At 38.7% G+C, this 19,793-nt stretch overlaps 1 protein-coding gene across 1 annotated transcript; it reads right to left on the bottom strand.

The window, feature by feature from the left end:
- Positions 1 to 4,400: 4,400 nt before the first annotated feature.
- LOC118242291 (uncharacterized) lies at positions 4,401 to 17,608 on the bottom strand. Its single transcript, XM_081698459.1, has 6 exons — positions 17,537 to 17,608; positions 16,992 to 17,319; positions 6,760 to 7,100; positions 6,379 to 6,495; positions 6,165 to 6,202; positions 4,401 to 6,034 (listed from the first exon to the last, which is right to left on the bottom strand). The coding sequence occupies exons 1-6, from the start codon at positions 17,604 to 17,606 to the stop codon at positions 5,900 to 5,902; spliced, it is 1,029 nt and encodes a 342-aa protein (XP_081554585.1). The 5' UTR covers positions 17,607 to 17,608; the 3' UTR covers positions 4,401 to 5,899.
- Positions 17,609 to 19,793: the final 2,185 nt, after the last annotated feature.

The raw sequence follows: 19,793 nt of genomic DNA, 5'->3' as shown, positions 1-19,793 counted from the left end.
TAATGATCACATTTACTAGAGAGGCTGTGGAAACTGAACAAAAGTGGTAGTAATGCTGCTAGAATATTAATTAGCTGAACTTGAATGCATATAACACAGTGACTGAAGGCTTTTCTCAGCAAAAATTATGTTTTGATCTACTGCCGTGCTACATAGTGTTGTTACTATGCATAAACATTTACCCAGTTACATGTATGTTAAAGATTAACCCTCTGAGGCCAAACAGGCAGCTAACGATGGGAAAAGCATGTTGTAATATTATAGGAATTAGAATGCAATACTATTTATAGAAAATTATATATTAATTACAACAAAAACATCTTGAATCTTGTGAGCTTTCACTTGTAGCTCATTTCATAGGGTCAGTGTTCCACAGAGCCAGAGGAGGGGGTCTGAAACCATTTCAGGTAAAAGCTTTAGCTGAACGCATTACATCAGCATTTCTTCAATTAGCTCAGATAAACGTAAAAGTAGCTCATCAGAAAAAAAGAACTTGAAAGGGAAGATAGAACAATCAGCTCTCAAGTACTGAAGTACTGATGTAGCCTTCTCTTCTTACAGCATAGAATGGTATGGATAAACAGTCCCACATACTCCAAAAGCTGTTACCAGGCAGATTATAAGGGGATCAATAGCTCTTGCTGTGTAATAGGAATAAATAAGAACTGCATTTGCATTGATACAAAAAATTCAAAGCACTATAATATCATAAAAAATCTCTAAACTTTTTTCAACTAAACCATCCAATTATCCACATAACCATACATATATAATTAACTAGGAACTGAATAGTGAAATAGGAGTAGGAACATTACAATAATTTAAATGTCAAATATTTAGTTTCTTTTGGGTATGATGTAAACAAATGAATAACAGAATTAATTTTTGTTAAGTTTATTAAATAAGGAAAGGCATAGATTACATAAATATAATGAAATGAAAAGACACACTAGCTGAAAATATATAATGGATTCAAACCCATACTCGAATATGGTTTTCCTTTGCTAAAAACAAGTGTTCACAAAATGTGTTCACATGTGATTTACATTTCTGGTCTCCTTTGCATATCTACATATGATTTAATGTTGTTATGCCAACACAACAAAGACAAAATAATTATAAAAATAGACAGGGAAGCACATTTGGTTTGTATTTTGTATATTAAAGTACAGTAATAAGTGATATGAAACAATAATGTGGTTGATGACTTCAAAACAGTAATAGAGCATTAGGTCCTTTCACATTTATCCCAAGTGACTTACAATTATGACTGAGTACAATTTGAGCAATTGAAGGTTAAGGCCATTGCTCAGGGGCCAAACAGTGGTGGGGCTTGAATCCACAACCTTCCAAAGACAAGCCAAGTACCTTAACCATTTAGCTAGCACTACCACATACAGCACACAGCCCTGCAGTACACATAGTTTAATACTTGATTTGTATTACAATGATACAAAAGAATAACTGGTCTTTCCTGTTCACATGAGTCTATAATATCTATAAAATCTTGACTGGGTTTGTAATGTCTGGCTTCTTCTGTATGTGTTACGGCCATTAATGTTCCATTTACTGCTCTGTTCTAAACTCTCTTACTTGACTAACTGCCAAATCCTGATACTACAGCAACACATCTCATGATATTTTTAGAAAATAATTTAAGATCACGTGTTTCTTTTTCTTCTTTCTCTTTTCTTATATGGCCATCTATCCTTACTCATAGGTGGATTAAAGCATCACTCATGATGACATCACATGACATGACATGACCCAAATCATCTGGCCAATGGGCTCACAGACTCATGACATGACCCAGATCACCTGGCCAATGGACACACAGAGTTACCACCAAAAAGGAAGAGCTCCACCTTTAATGGCAGTCTGGAGGGCTCCGTCAGGGGCCTTGAGTGTCCTTCCTTAGACCCTCAGCCCTTCACCTCTGCTTGTCCACTTGTCAGTATTATTGCCGCATTTTATTTAGCTTTGTTTAATCATGTCAGCTTTGTTTAATCATGTCAGCTTTGTTACATCTGTCATTTGGTTAGCCTTGTTACCTTTGCTAGCATTGCAATGTTGTGACTTTGCTAGTATTGTTACCATCTAAGCATACACTCTGCTTTCTAGTTTTGACTGTATCTCACCTTGCACTGTACTTCTGTGGTCTGTTGCCCAACGAGGTGTCAGCTCCCCCTGTATCTCCTAGGAGGGAGGTCTGGGTAGAATGTGCACATACCTACATTTCATCACCAGGTATTCTTATTGTCAAGACGGTCTAGTATATAGGTGGACACCACCGCCTGGATGCTTTGGACAGTGTAGTGAAGGGTAGCCGGTAGAATTCTTTCTGTTGTTCCAGTCTAGTTGGGATAGATGTTTAATATCTCAGTATAGGCTAGTCTAGATTGTTTGTTTTTTTCTTTGGTTGATATGCTTTCTCCTAGGTCCACAACACCTACCACCCACCCACCAAATAGAATAATGAACAGACAATTCAAAAGATCTATGAAATTTAAAAAAAATAAATTAATAAAATAATAATAATAATAATAATAATAATATTTTTTTGTGACATGAGCAGTTCCTCCACATTTGAAAACAAGATAAGATTTATTAAAACAGTGTGGCCTCAGGGTGAGATTATCATAAATATCTACAAAATGTACAAGCAGAAAAGGAATTAACAGAGCACAATTAGATTTCTGGATCCTGAGATTCCTTCAGACTATACTACATGAGAGGTTCAATGTGAAACCACTCATAACAAATCTTGACTCTCTACAGTACATCTATATTTCTTAGGATCAGTCATTCGCCCCTTATATCTGTTCATTCATTTTTCAGTAAAGTGTGCAGAAGGATCAGAAGCACAAATAAGAGCGCATCGTTATCTTAGGCAGTCTCACTGAAAGCTCGGGCATGTGTAAGCAGTCACGTCACCACTTCACCATCATCTCACCACCATAAAATAAAGCTTCATATTTAAGGATCCAGCACCGACTCTCAGTCTGTTTGTGCTGAACGCTGTGATTGCAAAAGCCTGTGTTGATAAAGGAAAGGAATGCATATGCATGTTGATGATGTCTGCATATTAAATAACCAAATTATCAAATTATAGACGTGGATGGGGACATTACATGAGACTTAAACATTTCTAGTCAATATTTTCCCAAATAGAAATTTAAACATTTTACACACTGTGAAGCAGAACTGGTGCTGTGTAAAGGCAGTACTTGCTAAATTTGTAAATTATGCTCATCAGCAGGGCAAAGAGATTTAATCAAATAAGATTTGGTCAGTAACAGTGGGACATCTGATATCAGAGTACATGCAGTCTTGAGGCCGTTCCTTCGCCCTGTGATTTCTTCCGGTTTTCCTCTCATTAAAATGCAGGGCAGCATAACTCAGCTCCACACTATCATGGTCCTATTGCAATGAACACGAACAGACTTAGGTTGTGCCTTCATCGGGACATTTCACCAATCCATGCCTTTGCTATTACCTGTCACAGGGTCTGGAGGGCATATCTACAAGTCATTTTAAAGGTCTGTTCATATACAAGCAGGCTTATCCATCCATGTGCACTCCAGCCATATGATCTGGGTGAAAGAGCTAGATGAAATAGCTGGGTGTTGTCCTTCATTAATATCTTTAATCAGTTCAGTAAGCAGAATGGTGCATCACAAAAATGGCACATATGTCTGTTGTATTATTTCTTGCATGCTCTGAGAATGCTACAGAGCATGATGGTTGTAAGGTTTTCGCTTCACCTAACACCCTTATATATATTCCCTCATTACAAAGGGGATTACAATTAAATTCAGCTGTACTATAAAGAATGTATGTTTACAATGAAACCTTCTCCTGCCATACACATATCGTAACTGTAATTATTAAAGCATGGCTCCTTTACTCACTGTAATTGTTGCTGGCAGTTTGAGCATGCATTGTGTTTGTCTGGGATTAGAAATTATTATATACAGTTATAATTAGATAATTGTGCAGGTCCATAAGGGCCACAACACCAGCCCTTTGTTCAGGCTGTGCAACATGCATTCAACTCAAAGGCGTCTTCACTCAAGATTTGGTCCAAGTTAATTAGCCAACATGCTGCCTGGGTTTTACTACAGCGTTCAGTATCTGAGCAGGCGGTCAACACCCAGCAGGCAGACACTTCATCAGCAAGCCTAGCAGGCAGACACCTCCTCAGCAAGCCTAGCAGACAGACACTTCCTCAGCAAGCCCAGCAGGCAGACACTTCCTCAGCAAGCACAGCAAGGTCCTCACGCTGCATTATTTGTCGGTTAGTCATTCTGTGAAATTCAAAATGTTGACAGGAGAGCAAGATGCCGTTGCAAGAGGAGGTATTATTTATTAAAGGAATAAACTCAAAAACAAACCCAGAAACACAAAAACCAAGAATGGAGAAAACAAAACACTACTTTTATTTACACAAATTATTTATTTATAGACCAGTGAGAATACCTTAAAGTTAATTATGTTGTATACTGGTAGTCAGAGTAAGGATCTAAGAACCAGGGTGATGTGTTCTCTTCTTTTGCTCCCTATGGGAACTCTGGCAGCAGCATTTTGAATCAAATTAGGATGTTTGGTCTTTTTTGGTAGTCATATTAGAAGGCCTTTATAATAATCAACCCTGCTAGAGATAAAAGGATGGATCAGTTTCTCTCGATTTGGCTTTATCAGGAAATTTCTGATATTGATGTTCTTAAGGTGTTAAAATACTGATTTAGTAACTGATTTTTCTGTGACTTCTAAAACTGAGATTAGAGTATATAAGATTGTGAGCTAGCTCTGTAGAGTTTAGCAGTTTTGAGCCTAACCTTTATTTAGCTGCAGAATGTTTTAGTGCATCCAGTTAGTGATGTGTGCAAGATACTTACAAAGACAGTCAAGGGAAGCATAGCTGTTTGGGGAGATGGCTAAGTAAATCTGAGTGTTGTCTGCATAGCTGTGGCAAGATAGCCCAAAAACTTGTAAGATTTAGCCAAGATGAAGTATGTATAATTAAAAAAGAGTGGCCCAAGACTCAAACCCTGGGTGACACCATAAGTCATGACATTATTTCAGAAACATTATTTCTAAATCAACAAAGTAATTTCTCTGTTTCAGCATAAACTGTTTCTAAGAGTCCAACCCACTACTCAGGTCTATCAATAAGAATGTTATGGTCTAGGGTATCAAAACCTGCGCTGAGAATGAGCAGTACATTTTTCAGGTGGTTTGCTATTGAATGGCATCATATCAAGCCACATCAGGCTGAAACTGATCTCAGCCACTCTGGCTTCTAAGATCCTGCAGAAACATCTTCACACACACACACACACACACACACAGGAAACCAGATTAGTTTTTAACACTGAAAAAAAGAACAAACCTGACCCTCGATTTAGCGATGTAATCTAAGTAACAATCAGATGCGAGTACACGCTGGTTTCCAACTGACCTCACCCTCTTTTCTTTATTTTGGTTTTGCTATATGAGAAGTGCATTACTGCGTAATTCAGCTCCTCTTCTCATAAGACTTATGGCTTATGAGAACTTTGAAGGTCATATGTGATCAAATTATATATTTTTTTGTCATTAATATGTTTGCATTTGTACATTGTTCAGTTATTTCTCAAACGTTTCAAAACACCCAAAACAACTCTGGGTGATAGAAAGTCTGGAAAGACACCAGTTCCATTTTTAGAATCTTCTAAAATGAAAACTGCATTTGTCATTTTTAAGATTCTCCCTTAGAAAGGTTTCCAAATGACAGTGAGACTGCAATGCTGAATTTTTTTATTGACAGTAATAAAAATTACTGAAAATAAAAATTTTCCTTAACTATGCTTAATTAATTACCAAATTAATACCAATAACTGACTTAGATGTCAGAAAATTAATCTGTAGCAGCAGAGTACAACACTTCAGAGTACACGCGGCGTTCAGTCTGTCCTCTCTTCTCCCGCCTTCGTCTGGTTTTCCCATCAATGAAATGTAAGGCAGAATAATTCAACTCCACAGCATCATGGTCCTGTGGAGATAAAATTAAAACATAATACAGTACTTCTGCTGCATTACAACTGTGATTTTGATTTCTACTCTTAGGTGATGTTATGTCATGCACAGCTGTATATGCAGCTGTTGCAGAGAGTTCAGTTTACCTGACTGGTGGTCTTCATTTTCATAACACCATGTCTCACTGTAGTGGGACAAACAGCAATTTTACAACTTTATCAGTTTTATGATGCAAGTCTTATCTTTCCAGTCTGTTTAAGTAACTACACTGGTTAACTTAAGAGATACATTTCAGGAGTAGATATTTCTGCTTTTAGGTGTTGTTTAAGGTTTAGCTACACAACATTAATAAACACTCACCACTACAGTGTTTATAGTTTATCCTTTTACAGATTAAAACTGCTTGAGCAGAAATGACAAGCACACACAATCCCAGAGCTGTTCCCAGGAAGATCACTACAGGATCCAGAGGACTAGCTTTGGTATAAAAAAACAAAACTGTAAGCAGATGCACACGTATAAGATCACAAATGTTCATGCAGGAAGCTTTTTGTGCTGCTGACCTCACCATCACAATCATCAAGTGTCAACAACAATTAGTATAATAAAATCAGTAGTCTAGATTTTAATGTGTCAGCTACCAAACAATATACAAAATACTGTAATGTTTAGCACTATTTAGGTAATAATACTAGATAATCATCTCATTAATAGATTCATTAAAACATTAATATAACTTACACATATATACTGTCGTTCCATTTCCAAGAAGGATCTTGCCACAGGTGGTCACAGCGCAGTAGTAAGTGCCAGTATCAGAGAGGCTGAGGACACTCTTGGAGAGGTCATACACACAGCTGTGTGGAGAAGAGCTGATCTCACACTGATGGCTGCTGTTGTGATGAGTGTAAATGATTTCAGGATGGGATTCACCTGCAGCAGCTCTGAACCAGAACACTCGGAGTTCTGCTGTTCTCCTCTCAGAGAGGATGGTGCACTGCAGAGACACTGACTCTCCTAGGGAAACCCTGCCCAACACTGGACTTTGGACCACCGATATGGTTAATTCTGGATTGCCTTTTCGAAAAAACAGAGATTCTGTAAGGTCCCTTAGACACACATAATATACTAGCAATAGCCAGGTACAGTACAGTAAGAGCCATAAACCGATTTATAGTAAAGCATTCTAACAGAGCTCTCTGGAGGCATTAATTTATTTACTTGTTTTAAATGTTATTGAGCTTGTACTGTAGTCCAGACATAGATTTGACAAACAAGTCAAGTACAGTCAACTACAGAAAAGTTGCTATCCAACTGTTCAAAAGAGAATCCAACTCAACTTTAAATCAGTGTAAATAATACATAGGATGTATGATTATCTGGTAATCTTGCCATCTTTAAAGCACCTTATAAAGAAAGGACTTTAACCCTAATCCACGATGCCATAAAGGCTGCCAAAGAGCTCTGGTAGAGATTACTGCACTGCACAGACACTGCATTTTGTGCTAACAGCAATAAATAGTATTAATAAATGCAGTGTGCGATATCTTTAGTAATTATAGCAATCTGTCAAATAAATCCTGAAGAGGGATTTAAAAACAGCAAGAGTCATCTGACTTTAGATGAAAAAATTAGATGACTACCTGTCACAGCTAAAAAGGTTCCAGTGGAAAACTCAGTGGTTTTCATCAGAACTACACCACAGAAGTAAAGTCCTCCGTCGTCTTTAGCAGCATGTAGAATAGAGAAGGAAATGTTGGTCTTAGTCCTCTCTAGCTTCAAGTGTGACTTATTGTACTCAGATGAAATGATGACTTCCATGAATGGACTCTGTACCGCAATGTTGAGAATCTGCACCCCAGTCTGTTTGTACCAGACCATGGATTCTGCACTGTGCTTCTTTGCAAATGTGCAATGAAATGTAACAGTTTCACCCAGTTTAGCTGAGATAAATGATGGCTTCTGGTAAAGATCCACAGCTTGAGCAAAGTCTAGAAAAAGAGTTGACGTTAGACTGAACTAAACATCAAAAAAGCTTTTGTGAATTTTGTTAAACATGAAAATCTAGAATCAACCTACAATGAAAAGGTGAACGTCTAGTACATTAAAAGGGCAGTAAAAATTAGTTTAGAAGGGCAGTAAAACTTACTTATAAGGTTCCATAAAATAAAAATCCAGACTTGAGCCATTTAGATTTTTTACTTGGTCCTTTACCTTTGCTTTAAGTAAATCTCCAAATATTTGAAGCCTGCTGCCCTCAGAAAACACGTCCCATTGGCTGTCACAGGTCACATGCCATTGTGACATTTCCATGCTCTTTGGGCACCAGAGACCAGTGTTGAAAAGAGCTTAGATAGAGATATGCAGAATACGAGTTCTCTCACTTGAGGTTTTTTGTAAAAATGTACTCATCAGAATCCATTTGAGGAAGAATTTGTTTAAATTAAAAATGTTGAATTGTGTTTTTAAATTATAATGTGGGCTAGAGTCCAATGTTCCATTGAATATTGATCTGAATATATTGTTCTAGGGCAGTTGCCCAATCCTGACAAATCGAAAATTAACACAATAACAATTTCACCCCCACCATTTCAACAGTTTAGGGTGTGTCATGCTCTAACTTACATATTTTGTTGATTACCAGATGACTGTCTTTGGGGTCTGTCTTTTGAGGCCAAACAGGCAGCTAACGATGGGAAAAGCATACTGTAATATTATCAGAATTAGAATGTAATACTGTATATAGAAAATTATATATTAATTACAATAAAAACATCTTGAATCTTGTGAGCTTTCACTTGTGTCTCATTTTATAGGGTCAGTGTTCCACAGACCCAGAGGAGGGGGTCTGAAACCATTTCAGGTAAAAGCTTTAGCTGAACGCATTACATCAGCATTACTTCAATTAGCTCAGATAAACGTAAAAGTAGCTCATCAGAAAAATAACTTGAAAGGGAGGATAGAACGATCATCTCTCATGTGCTGAAGTACTGATGCAGCCCACGTTAATGCAGTGTAATGTTTTAGCCCAGATGGCACCCACCTGCATAAGAGCTGAATTTTTTTAAAATGCTGTTCTACTCTTTTTTTTGTGACGTGTTTGATCTAAAATAAAATATCACTACAAAATAAAAGGAATAACTCCGAACAGTAATCCACATGCTGTCCCCAACAGAACATGATGAAATTAAGATTACAAACACACACGCGCGCGCGCACACACACACACACACACACACGCGCGCGCGCACACACACACACACACACACACACACACACACACACACATTTATTAACATGAATAATTAAAAATGTACATTCTTTTCCTTAAAAATATACTTCAGTATCAGTAAAAATATTAGGAATTGAAAATACTTAGGAAAGTACAAATTAAATGTTTAGCTTTCTAAGTCACTGTCACTGTGACGTGGGTGGCATAGAGGAATTGTGAGTCGAAGTTGCACTAAGAGGTTCTTTATTTTCCATTTTCAATAAAATAGCGATGACAAGTCTAGGTGTTGTCCAGGATCGGAGCAGTGTTACACCAGTAGACGAGCGTGGTCTTGACCACTAATGTGCAGCGCTGTCCCTCCGAACCTGTGGGTTTATAAATACTGCGCAGGGTTAATAAGATGCAGGTGTCTCCTGTCAGAACACAGCTGATTATGAGCGGGGGAGGCAAGTGATACGGTCCTGGTCTGACAGAGGCGTGTCCCCCCCGGTAGGGGACTGGACTACCGTGACAGTCACTTGCTAATTGTTCTATCTTGCTCGCTTTCTTGCTTATCTAGTAGCTAAGGCAGCTAACTGTAACTAAGGAAAATTGCTATAATAAAATCTTAACTACAGCTAACAGAATTATCTACTAAACCAGTAATATTTGATTAATTATCACTTAAATTCTTAAGTGCTGTATGGGCAAAAAGTAATTTCCTAAATTAAGTCATCCTTATTTATTTATAATAAATGCTTATTTCTTATATAAGTAATCCTTATTTATTTATAATAAATGCTTATTTCTTATATAAGTAATCCTTATTTAGTCAGCTTTTTACCAAGTGTTTCCAGAAATTGAGTGTACATAATGAGTGAGAAAACACATGGGAAATGTAAGTTAATGAAATCGGCGATGCTTCTTAACAGTGGAACTCGTCACTATTTGAGAGTACAAGCTGTTTTGAAGTTGTTCCTTCTCTCCATGTTTTCTTTTCTTATTGGTTTGCCTGTCACCAAACAGTAAGGCAACAAAGTTCAGCTCCAGGACATCCCTGTTCTGTGGACGATAGCAGGACGGCTGAACTGTAGGACCGTTATTGCACCTCAGTGTGACTCTGCAGCCACAAACCTGATGCTAAAACATCTACCAATGATGTAAAATATATTTGAGATAAATAATGGTACTTCATAGGCTGAATTTGTTGCCATGGTATCTTCTGGAAGTCTTACTGAAACTGAGAATATCTTTATTTATGTCACGGTACGGCCCCTCTCCCCTCAAGCGTGTGCATGCCTGTGCGTGTCTGTGCGTGTCCGTATTGCCACGCCCTCTTTAACAATGGCTAGAAGAGCATTAACATCAACAATGACCAACAGCTCTGCACACAATGACGAGGGTTTAAGTACACAAAAACACACAAGGTGCAGGTGTGTGCAGGCATGGTTACAATCAAAAACCCTCCCACTGCACGTGGCGGGCCAAACCACGTGATCCGTGAGAGGCGAGCATTCCGTGACACCCACATAATCATACATATGTAATTAACCCGGAACTGAATATTAAAATAGGAGTAGGAACATTACAATAATTAAAATGTCAAACATTTAGTTTACTTTTGGTATGATGTAAACAAACGAATAATAGATTTATTTTAAGTTTATAAAATAACTAAAGGCATAGATTTCATAAATATAATGAAATGATAAAACACTACCTGAAAATATATAATGGATTCAAATCCATACTCAGATCTATTGGTTTTCCATTGCTAAAAACAAAAGTGTTCACAAAATGTGTTCACATGTGATTCACATTTCTGGGCTCCTCTGCACTTCTACACATGATTTAATGTTGTTATGCCAACACAACAAAGACAAAATAATTATAAACATGAACAACGAAGCACATTTGGTTTGTATTTTGTATATTAAGGTACAGTAATAGGTGATAAGAAACAATGATATGGTTGATGACTTTAAAAATAGTAGTATAGAATTGGGACAGTTATGTCCATACACATACATCACAAGGCCCAGTAGTACACTTAGTTTAATACTTAATATTTACTACAATGATACAACAGAATAACTGGTCTTGCCTGTTCACATATGTCTATAATATCATGGTTGTAAACTTCCATGATACTTGTCTTGCTACCAAATCCTGATACTGCAGCAGCATATGTGATGATATTTGTGGAAAATCATTCAAGATCACATTCACATGTCTGTGATAAATGTTGCTTGCTAACATTTTCTAATATATTTAAACACTTACTCAGACTCAGTGTCATTCCATTTCCAAGAAGGATCTTGCCACAGGTGGCCACAGTGCAGTAGTAAGTGCCAGTATCAAAGAGGCTGAGGACACTCTTGGAGAGGGCGTACACACAGTTGTGTGGAGAAGAGCTGATCTCACTCTGACGGCTGCTGTTGTGATGATATATTTAATTCTGCATGATCTAGCTGTGTCATGATATGCATGATCCAAGTCTGTTCCTGTGACTCAGATGTTGGACCAGCCTCCAAACCCACCACTGGATGCCACAGCCGTGCCTCCAGACCCCCCGGACCCGCTGATCACCACATCCGCACCCCCAGACCCACCACTGCTTATTGCCACAGCCGTGCCCCCAGACCCCCCTGACCCGCCGCCACTCACTGCCACAGCTGTGCCCCCAGACCTGCTAGTTCCTGTTCCTGGAGTGGAAGAAGCCACTTCACAAGTCCCTATACCTCGTGCCAGGCCTGTTCCCATGGTTGCTCCTGGAAGTTCTGTAGAGACACGGACTCTCCTGAGACAACCCTCCCCAGCACTGAACTTTGGACCACTGATATATTTAATTCTGCATGATCTAGTCAAAATATATTAAATGTTTATAATTCAATATTTATTGCCCTAATGAACATGGAAACATAAAATAAGCTGTTTCTTTTCTGCAAATCATATTTGCAAAAAGGGGTCTTGTGACGTAAACAGCACAGAGGAAGCGAGAGGCGAGGTAGAACATACTTGTTCTTTATTTTCCATAAGTTCTCTATAATTACACAACCTGGATTAGGTTATAGGTGATAGGCAGATCTAGTTTAGTGAAAAACCTGGCTCCTCTCAGCTGTTCCAATGCTGCTGGAACCAGGGGGAGGGTATATGGGTACTGCACCAACAGTTTGTTGAGGCCCCAATAGTCCATGCAGGTTCTTAGGCCCCCGTCCTTCTTCTTTACAAAGAAGACTCTGGCTGAGGCTGGAGAGGTAGAGGGATGATGTACCCTTGTTCCAGAGCCTCCGTGATGTACTGGTCCACCGCCTGTTCCTCCTCCTGGAAGAGGGGATAGAATCTGCACCTGGGGGGTTTTGCCCCCTCCTTGAGGGTTATAGCACAGTCTCAGTCCCAATGGGATGGAAGCTGTGCTGCCTTCAAGGGTCTAAATACCTGCGCCAAGTCCTTGCGCTCTTGGGGAATGGAGATTGGTCTATCGGCTCCTGGGCTCTATATCGAAGTTGCTCGTAGCAACATCGCCTTGTTCGCGAAGCACTTCAGGCTGCATAAGGGCGGCCACCGCAGGACTCGATTCTCCTTCTAAATCACCTGCAGGTTGTGAGTAGGTTGTGAGTCATCAGCCATGGCAGCCCTAATGTGATAGAGTGGGAGAGGGATGGAAGGAGTGAAAAGGTGATGCACTCTGAGTGTCCATCTTGGGTGATGAGGAGTACACAGGGAGTGACATGTGTGATGTAGCCAGAACCTACCGGGCCCACGTCCAGGGCTTGTACGCTTAGCAAAGAGGGTAAAGTGATTGCCTTAATCACCAACCTCTTAACGAAGCCCCAGTCCATGACATTACTCGCAGCCCCCGAGTCAGCTAGGGCAGATTCGGAAAGCAACCTAAACTTATATGACACCTCTCCCGGCAGTTTAAACATGGAGCGAGATGGGGAACAGCTCACCGTGTTGTTGCCTCTCCACTGATCTCCCCTCTTGGGCTGTACCCCTGCTTCATCCAGCTGCATGGGCCCCTCCGGGTTGTCGTTCAGCCTCGCATAGTGGGGAATTCCATTGTATACACTGACATTTTTCTTGGAGGAGGCGGTCGTACCTAATGGCGAGGTGAACCACCTCGTTCAATGTGCTAGCCTCCTGCTTGCAGGCTAGTTCAGGCTGTAGTTCTGCCCTTAACCCATGGACAAAAGTGGCAGTCTACATGGGTTTGTTCCACCACGTCCCCCCTGCCAGAGTCTGGAACTCCATAGCGTACTCTGCTGCTCTGCTGATCTTAATCCCTGTTTTAAACGTAGCAGCATTTGTCCACAGAGCCTCCCTTGGCATGGATGGTTAAACACCGCTCGCATCTTTCCCATGAAACCCACGTAATCATTCAGTAATGCCAAATTGTTAGTAACCAGATCCGCTTCCCAGACGTGAGCATTACCCGTGAGCCTGGAGATGATGTACGATGCTTTGGCACAATCGGATAACTACAGCTGATAACCGAAAAACAGTTTGCAATGCACTATGAACCCATCGCAGGTTTCTGGATCACCTCCATATGCCTCTGAGGAGGCAATTAAGCCTCTTACCCCTTCAGGTATAGAAGGGCTGGCAGGGGAGGTAGTTCATCCCTCAGGGCTCAAGGCCAGGCGGTTAACAAACTGGCTGAGGGTCTGCACCATCGATCGAACTTCCCCGATTTCCTGCTTTTGAAGTGGCACCATCTGAACAACCAGCAGGGGAGTCCAGTTAGGACTGCTCGCTTCACTTCCTGAAGGCTGCACATTTTGTGATGTAGGTGGCGAGAGGCGAGGTAGAACTTACTTGTTCTTTATTTTCCATAAGTTCTCTATAATCACACAAAACAATTCCAGGTTGAGTATCCTTGTGGGTAGCATTTGCACCAATGCGCACTGAAGGTCTCGTCCGCTAATGCGCAGTGCTGTCTTTCTGAACCTGCAGGAATATATAGTGTATAGAGTATATTATTACAAATGTTTAGAAATTCTCCCATAAGACAAACATCTAATAGTATTTTGAATCAAATTTATTTGCTTTATTACCTGATACAGTCAAAAATGTTCCAGTGTTAAATGTAATTTTGTTGGACAGAAGCATTCCATAGTAGTATGTTCCTTCATCATCTGTAGTAGCCTTTGGAATATGCAGAAAAATACTGCTCTTTGTCCTTGTCACAATTAGTCCCTCCCATCTTCCGGGTTCCATGTTTTCCCTGTTTTGTGTATTTTAGTTCCATGCCATAGTTTCATTTTATCCACGCCTTCTTTGATTGCTTACACCTGTCCCTCGTTTCCAACTTAAGTTCATATATTTAAACCCTGTCATATGCCCTGTGTTTTGGCTGTTCATGGTTAGGTTTATTATATATAAATGCTTGTATGTAAGTTTGTACTCCATGCCTTTGTGTTTCTTAGCCTTTGTTATAGCCTGTTTTCCCCTGTTAGCCTTCTTGTGTTTTTGTTGATCATGTATCCCCGTGCTCTCTGTGTTGTTAAAATGACCCTGGACTGCTACAATGACTCTGGTTGTGGATTTGCCCATAATAAATCTCCACACATGCATCCACCTCCTCACCACCCACGTTTACAGTCCTTTCCACTTTAAAGCCAAATTTGTTGAATACAGGGAAAACAATAGTGTCTATCCATGCTTCCTGCATTCCAATATCCTGAGGCATTTATCCTGGTGTTTGCTTGTACCAAACCATATCTAACCCCACTGTTTTTTTTTTGTTTTTTGGGGGGTTTTATCTGTAAATGTGCACTACAATGTGACAGATTCCCCAGGCTTAGCTGAGACATAGGGAGGCTGATAAAGTGTCAGAACCTCTGGCTGACCTAAAAATGAGGTTTGACCTGTCCTAGCTTAGCATACATGGCAAATCTCATATTAGATCTGTGTAGATCTAATAGTAACTCTAAAAGCTTCCAGCAACAACATATTGTTTTATTACAAAGAGGACTACAATTAAGTTCAGCTGTATTTATTTCTACACTGAAACGTTTTCCTGCCATACAAATATTGTAACTGTAATTATTAATGCATGTTTCCTTTACTCACTGTAATTGTTGCTGTCAGTTTGAGCATGCATTGTGTCTGGGATTAGATCTTGCACAGAGAGATCTGAGCTCCTCAGAGTTCCTGTCACTATTTTTAGGACTCATATTTCACAAAAATATCTCACTTTTGACCGACCACTTTTATCTCCATGCTACCTCTGAAACTTGAGCAAAACAAGTTTCACATAGCATAACATTACTGCTTTTAAATGCTTTTAAAGTGATAAGAGCAGACCAGAGCATTTGCACACATTTCCACAAAAAAATATACAAAATATGAAATTACAATGTATAAGATATACCTGATTGATTTTTCTCACTGTAGCAGTGCTTTGTTTCTCTGGAGGGAAAAACAAAAAAACAAACAAACATCCATCTGCTTTCACTATGTGTAGTGAATATATCTTTTACCTTATTGAATAAAACATTGCACATTGTTTTTTATTGACATATTTAAACATATGGCTCTTAAAATACATATAATTCTAAAATGTCAAATATCTTTTTTTTTTTCAAATGGAGAAGGCACATTCAGTTATTTTAACACTTACCACTCCTGGGTCGACAATTTCTCCATTTACAAATTAAAATGGCTTGAGCAAAGATCACAATTAAGCAAGCTCCCAAAGATGCTCCCAGCCAGATCACTGCAGGACCAACAGTCTTGGCTGTAGAAAAGGAATGATCACAAAACAGGATGAAATGTTACTATTCTTGTGGTAGTGTCAAGGTAAAAAGCTGAGATAGCTCAAACACATTAACCATAAATAATCTGCAAACACACAAATAGGCCACACGTGATCTTTAATCTGTTTGTAAATATCAAACCATTTGAATAAAATAGTCTTTGGTGTCACTGAACAACTCAGTGCTGCTAATAAACAGAATGATGGATTTAAGGACTTCAGTTTGCACAACACTGCATTAATGTTAGCCTTATATTTAATACTGTGACTGTATTTCATCACATGACCAATGAATATAGAATTTTAAGAATTTCATACAATACCAAAAGGTATTTAGATGCTTACTCAAATCTACTGTCGTCCCATTTCCAAGAAGGATCTTGCCACAGGTGGCCACAGCACAGTAGTAAGTGCCAGTATCAGAGAGGCTGAGGACACTCTTGGAGAGGTTGTACACACAGCTGTGTGGAGAAGAGCTGATCTCACACTGATGGCTGCTGTTGTGATGAGTGTAAATGATTTCAGGATGGGAGTCTCCTGCAGGAGCTCTGAACCAGAGCATTCGGAGTTCTGCTGTTCTCCTCTCAGAGAGGACGGTGCACTGCAGAGGCACTGACTCTCCTGGGGAAACCACACCCAGCACTAGACTTTGGACCACTGATACTTGATATTTATCATTTTTATTTAAATATCCTGTTAAGAATAAAATACATAGACAATAAGACACAGCTATATAATCTATACTATATAAACATTTAGATTTTCCTACCTTTGTAAACATCATAAGTCATAAAAAGTAAACTGTCTGTCTTACATGCAACAAACCCTAACATATTTCAACATTCTTTAACATATTTCATATAAGAAAATATACACTTGGGTCATAACATAATAATGCACAAAATGTGCAAGTTATTTGAAAATTATTTTGGTGTTAAAATGAAATAGGCCTTTAAGAAAAAAAAGGTTATAGTGGCCAAAAGGTATAACTTCTTAGCTTTCACTGATAACAATGCTCCCTTTCCAAACACAATCTCAAACCTTCTAATACCACAGTAATACATGGCTTCATCTGAAGGTTCAATGCTAGAAATATTCAAATGACAGAACCCTCTTCCATTCACAACAAGGAACTTTGGAGGTTTAAATTCACTGTAGTAAGAGGAAGCCTCTACTGATTTCTGAGTCATGGCCATTATACGAGGCTCCTGTCCTGTTTTTTGCTGGGACCAAACGATGGGATCGGTGTTGTCCTCTTCCAGCAGAAAGCACTGGAGAGTCACATTCTCTCCAAATGCAGCAGTGGTCACAGAGTTCAGCTGATTGACACCTTTTGCCCAAAGAATGAAACCTTGGTTCATGCCAAAGGTTACTCTATAAACCATGTGCAAAGGTACTTATTTGTGCAGATGAAAAAGACATGTATCTTAGGAATGCATGTGCCTTCGGCTGAATAGGGCCTAAAACATTACTGAACGTGTAAATATTGTTGAGAGAAAAACTTTGAAAAATCTAGCATAATTACTGCAAAAGCAGATGGTACTCACCTATTTCACTAGAAAGAACCGCAGTGAGACACATCAGGACCATTCTCCAGATGCCCAGGTCCTGTTGCATGGTGTGTTTGCTTGATAAACTGCCGAAAGGTCAAACAGCTTCATAAGTTGACGTAAATTATTTACATCACATACTTCCTGTGTTTTTCCTCCAATTAGAAACTGTAACAAAAATGCTGTACAGTCCCCTTAAAAACATTTTTTGTGTCATATGTTGTTTCAGTTCTTCAAGTTAAGTTGTTTATTATTTGACACATTCGTGGGATAAGAGCTCTTTGATAGTTTTGTATAATAATATTTATTAGTATTTCGGACAAATTTATTATACAGTGGCAAACTATCATTATTCCACTGAAAACAGAGCCTTTCTCAATACTTCCAGTAAAAAAAAAAAAAAAAAAAAAAAAAAGAAAGAAAAAGATTCAGCTCATTTTTTCGACATCACAAAAATGGCTTTAACCTATCATGGTCCAATATGCTAATTAGAATGCAATGTAATGGGTAAAATACGCATAACATATTAATCACATGTCCCAGATCTTTAGGGATTACATAAAGTCCTATCCCCTAACTCTCCCCATTTATCTTCACTACCCATGAATGAAACTCACTTTGAAGCCCATCACATCACAAGCTTTCATCAATTAGACATTAGAAAGTATGAAACATTAACTGCCACCATAGTGACCTTCCTGGTGACCAACTGGTACTATATAGCATTACTGATACTATTAATCACTACTGATACTGCATGTTCAGTGTCACCAGTTCCACATTGTTTTACATGTAAGTTTTACTGTAATCATACAGCCAAAGAAACACCGCCAAATTAATACAGCTGAAAATCAAATCAGATCTGACTTGGTCTCTCTGGTGACTAAGGCCAGAGCAAACACCACTGGTACTGTTAATGCATGCTCAGTGTCTCTGGCTCCATCACTGCACTACTCACACTCAAACTCATTTACACTATACATACATTAAAACACACCAACAGTACCATACATGCATTAAGAAACACCACTGTTCACCTCCTGCAGCTAACACCACCTTTATAGTCCCTCTCTACACAGCTATAACCTACTGCACTCATTTATATTTCACCCCCAACTTCAACCACAGCAACCAGCTAGCACTTTTATCTACATATCTACCATCTATTTTCATCTGACAACTCCAACAGTACAGTTTTATCCAGTAGCCTCTTAAGCTAAACTCCAGCAGGGAAGTACTTGACTACAGACCTACTTGGCTTTATCGTTACTGGCATACTATGTGATCGCCAATCGTCATCAAATGCATATTTCATTAAATTCATATTTTGTGCTCAAATGGAATCATTAGTTCAATAAAATAAACTTCGCTCACCCTCTGAATACAACATCATGTCCTGCCTCGGAGCAGTAAATTGTTTATCTACAGCCAGTTTCCAGTCTCATACTTTATCCCAATACTGGCACTGCTAACTTGTAGCTACACACTAATCCTCTTTCTTTCTCTCACAAACCTGATAGAGCTTCTTCACACTTTTACTCCTGCATTTGAATAAGCAATTAAGTAACTGAATTTACTCAGTTGTTTTCTCTCTGTATTAGGTCTTTCTATTTCTGTCTGTTGTTAATACTTAACAGAGACTCAGTTCCTTTGCGTTATCTGCAGAATACCAAATCGTACCATACCATAGTCATAAATAACCATACCTTATTTATTCAACTTATTTTTAGCCTCATTTTCAGTCCATTCAAACAGTATTAGAATCAGAATCAGAGTTATTATGTTTTTCTTAATACTTTAATATTATTGAGTTTTCCAAACTATACCCATGCTCGAACAATTATGAGGTTCATTTAATGTGAGTAGCTGTCAGATTGTCAGGGGTATTAAGATGTGACAATGACTGTGGTCAGGATCTCTGTTTGCTAGCAGTAACATTAACTAGCCTTCAAACCAGATGACAAATATCATGCATAATGTTTAAATGTAAAGCCGAGTCTTATTGACAATGTTTTGTCATGTTTTGACGTGAGTCGCTCCTATTATTCTAATCACAGAGAATGACGATGTAAATCAAAACTAAAAAATAAATTAAAAGACTGAAAAACTATACCTGTCTACTTCAGAGTTAATGTCAGATGTAATTTTCAAATTTGTTTGTTTGTCTCTTTTCTTAAAACTTGTAATTCATTTTCATTATATTTAATTTGACTATTATACCTTAGTTTTAGTTATGTTTCAGTGACTGGAGATC

This window comes from Electrophorus electricus, chromosome 16, assembly GCF_041902795.1.
Source record: "Electrophorus electricus isolate QZ-2024a chromosome 16, ASM4190279v1, whole genome shotgun sequence".
Lineage (NCBI taxonomy): Eukaryota > Metazoa > Chordata > Actinopteri > Gymnotiformes > Gymnotidae > Electrophorus > Electrophorus electricus.
The sequence above is the reverse complement of the archived record's forward strand: the minus strand, read 5'-3'. Positions and strand labels throughout refer to the sequence as shown.